General features: G+C 43.3%; 1 protein-coding gene across 1 annotated transcript; it reads right to left on the bottom strand.

Annotated features, from left to right (window-relative positions):
• Nucleotides 1–852: 852 nt before the first annotated feature.
• LOC106740029 (olfactory receptor 14C36-like) lies at nt 853–1,855 on the bottom strand. The gene has a single exon (XM_059731615.1). The coding sequence runs from the start codon at nt 1,853–1,855 to the stop codon at nt 899–901; it is 957 nt and encodes a 318-aa protein (XP_059587598.1). The 3' UTR covers nt 853–898.
• Nucleotides 1,856–2,553: the final 698 nt, after the last annotated feature.

Genomic DNA, 2,553 nt, shown 5'->3' with positions numbered 1-2,553 from the left:
CTCATCTGGACTCGCCCACTGGGGACACAATCCACAAAAGCAAAAATTAAATCAAATCTTATCATGATACAGCAGTCACTTAGCTGGGACAAGGTGCATCTAGAGTTCTGGTTTCTTCTCCTAGGACACAAGGTTTTTAAGATCCTGCTAGACGAAGCCTTCACTAGGACAACATAGTTGGGGCTTGTCCTGCTTTGAGGAGGTGGTTGGACTGGATGACCCCCTGAGGATCCTTCCAACCCCAATTTTCTATGCTTTGTATGATTTTTATGGCAGCACAAGCATGTTGCATTAAGTCACAGAATAATACTATAAAGAACAATGTGATTAGAGGCCGGGACCCAGTGCCTGTGATGCACCAAACCCCTCCCCCCCCCCGATCCTTTTCAACAGTCATACCCCCCAGCCATTTATAACCCAGTCTGTATCTGTGCTTTTGATTATTCTCCCCTAGATGCAGCAACTTGCATTTATTTCCTTGAACTTCATCCTGTTCTTCCAAGCCCAGCTCCCCAATCTATGCAGATTCATCTGAATTATGTTTCTATCCTCTAAAGTGTTTGCACTGAATTCCAGTTTCACATCATCTAGATACTTGCCTGTATATTCTGTCATTCAAATAATTGATTACACCAAACAGTAAATAAAAGTCTTCCATTCATCATCTTGCAATTGATGGCATTTATTTTAGGTGGCACAGATGGTAACATTGATGCATGAAACATTGCTTTCCTGCTTCAACAGTGTTAACAAAAAATGACCCAAATCAAGTGTCATTGTAAGTACAAAGCTACAGAATTAACCCACCACCTTCATTTTTTGTAAATAGGTTGCACACGATAGTATGAAAACAAGAATTTCATGACTTAATTATAAAAGAAACATAAATAAACCAAAGTCATGAAAGAAAGATGGACATATTGTTCTTGGACAGGATCAGCCTGTGGAGCAGTTTCTTCAGGGCGGCTTGGATCTCCTTGTTCCTCATGCTGTAGATGACCGGATTCATCAATGGAGGCACCACAGAATACAAAACAGTTCCCAGGAGATCCAGAGCGGGAGGGGCGTCAGAGACGGGCTTCGTGTAGGCAATGCCACCAGTGGAAAGAAACAGGGAGACCACAATCAGATGAGGAATGCAGGTGGAGAAGGCTTTCTGCTGGCCCTGCTCAGAGGGGATTCTCCACACTGCAGTGAAGATCTGAACATATGACACAATGATGAAAGCAAAACAGCCTAAAGCTAAAAACACACTGAAGGCAAGAGCTGCCAGCTCTCTGCGGTATGTGTCAGAGCAGGAGAGCTTGAGCAGCTTGGGTATTTCACAGAAGAACTGGTTGATGGTATTTGAGTGGCAGAAGGGGAGACTAAAGGTGTTCCCAGTGTGCAGTGCAGAGTAGATGACACCAACAGCCCAAGCACTGGCAATCATCTGGATGCAAGCTCTTCTGTTCATAATTATCCCATAATGCAGTGGCTTGCAGATGGCAACGTACCGATCATATGCCATGATGGTGAGGAATGAAAAATTGACTGCACAAAAGGACAAGAAGAGAAAGACCTGGGACACACACCCAGCATAGGAAATTATCCTGGTGTTTAAGAGAGAATTGGCCATGGAGTTAGGGACAATGACGGAGATGGATCCAAGGTCAAGGATGGACAGATTTGCCAAAAAGTAATACATGGGGCTGTGGAGGTGGTGGTCCGTACTTACAACAGTGATAACAAGGAGGTTCCCCACCAGAGCTGCCAGGTACGCTGCCAGAAAGATGACAAAGTGTAAGATCTGCAGCTGCCAAGTGTCAGAGAAGCCCAGGAGGAGGAACTCGGTCACAGTGGTCCAGTTGGGCATCTTCCTTCCCAAGGCACTGTGCAAGTCCTGGGTATAATAAAATAAGGGCAGTGGTAAGGAGGAGAGTAACAAACTCAGTGGCTTTGATATTTCCATCAATAATGTCTCCAAATGTCATGCTAAGAATGTAGCTCTTCCATTTTTTGCCCTATGGATAATTTGATTTTAATTAATTACTTTTCCCTAACAAGACCTTACATAAAAGGAAATATTATGATCTGAAATTCTATAATTTATCCAGCTCACCTTGACAATGTATGCTGGAAAGAAATACATGTGAAATGAAATACATTGTATAACATTTGATTGCCTTAGAGGTCCTATTCCCAACCCACCCTCCACACTACTCACAATAAACTGTATAAGTTTATCTGAATTAATAGCAAAAACATTGAAAATGTCTTCCTTCACTCTTGCAGGGGTGTAGGTTATAGCCGTGTTGTTCTAAGGACATAGGCAGACAAGGTTCCTTGGGTGAATCTGATATCTTTTATTAGATCGACCCAAATGGTTGGAGAATAGTTATTAAGCGAGCTTTTGGGTTCAAAAACCCTTCGTCAGGCTAAGGAAGTTTCAGCAGTCAGTGTGTGCTCTTCCTAGATGGAATGAAAAGTAAAGAAGCCAGCTACAAGACAGGTAGTCAGTGAAAATGCAGGTTGAGGAGTCAATGGGGGAGAGACAGGCGGTGGCGGGGGATG

This window comes from Alligator mississippiensis, chromosome 7, assembly GCF_030867095.1.
Source record: "Alligator mississippiensis isolate rAllMis1 chromosome 7, rAllMis1, whole genome shotgun sequence".
Lineage (NCBI taxonomy): Eukaryota > Metazoa > Chordata > Crocodylia > Alligatoridae > Alligator > Alligator mississippiensis.
The sequence above is the reverse complement of the archived record's forward strand: the minus strand, read 5'-3'. Positions and strand labels throughout refer to the sequence as shown.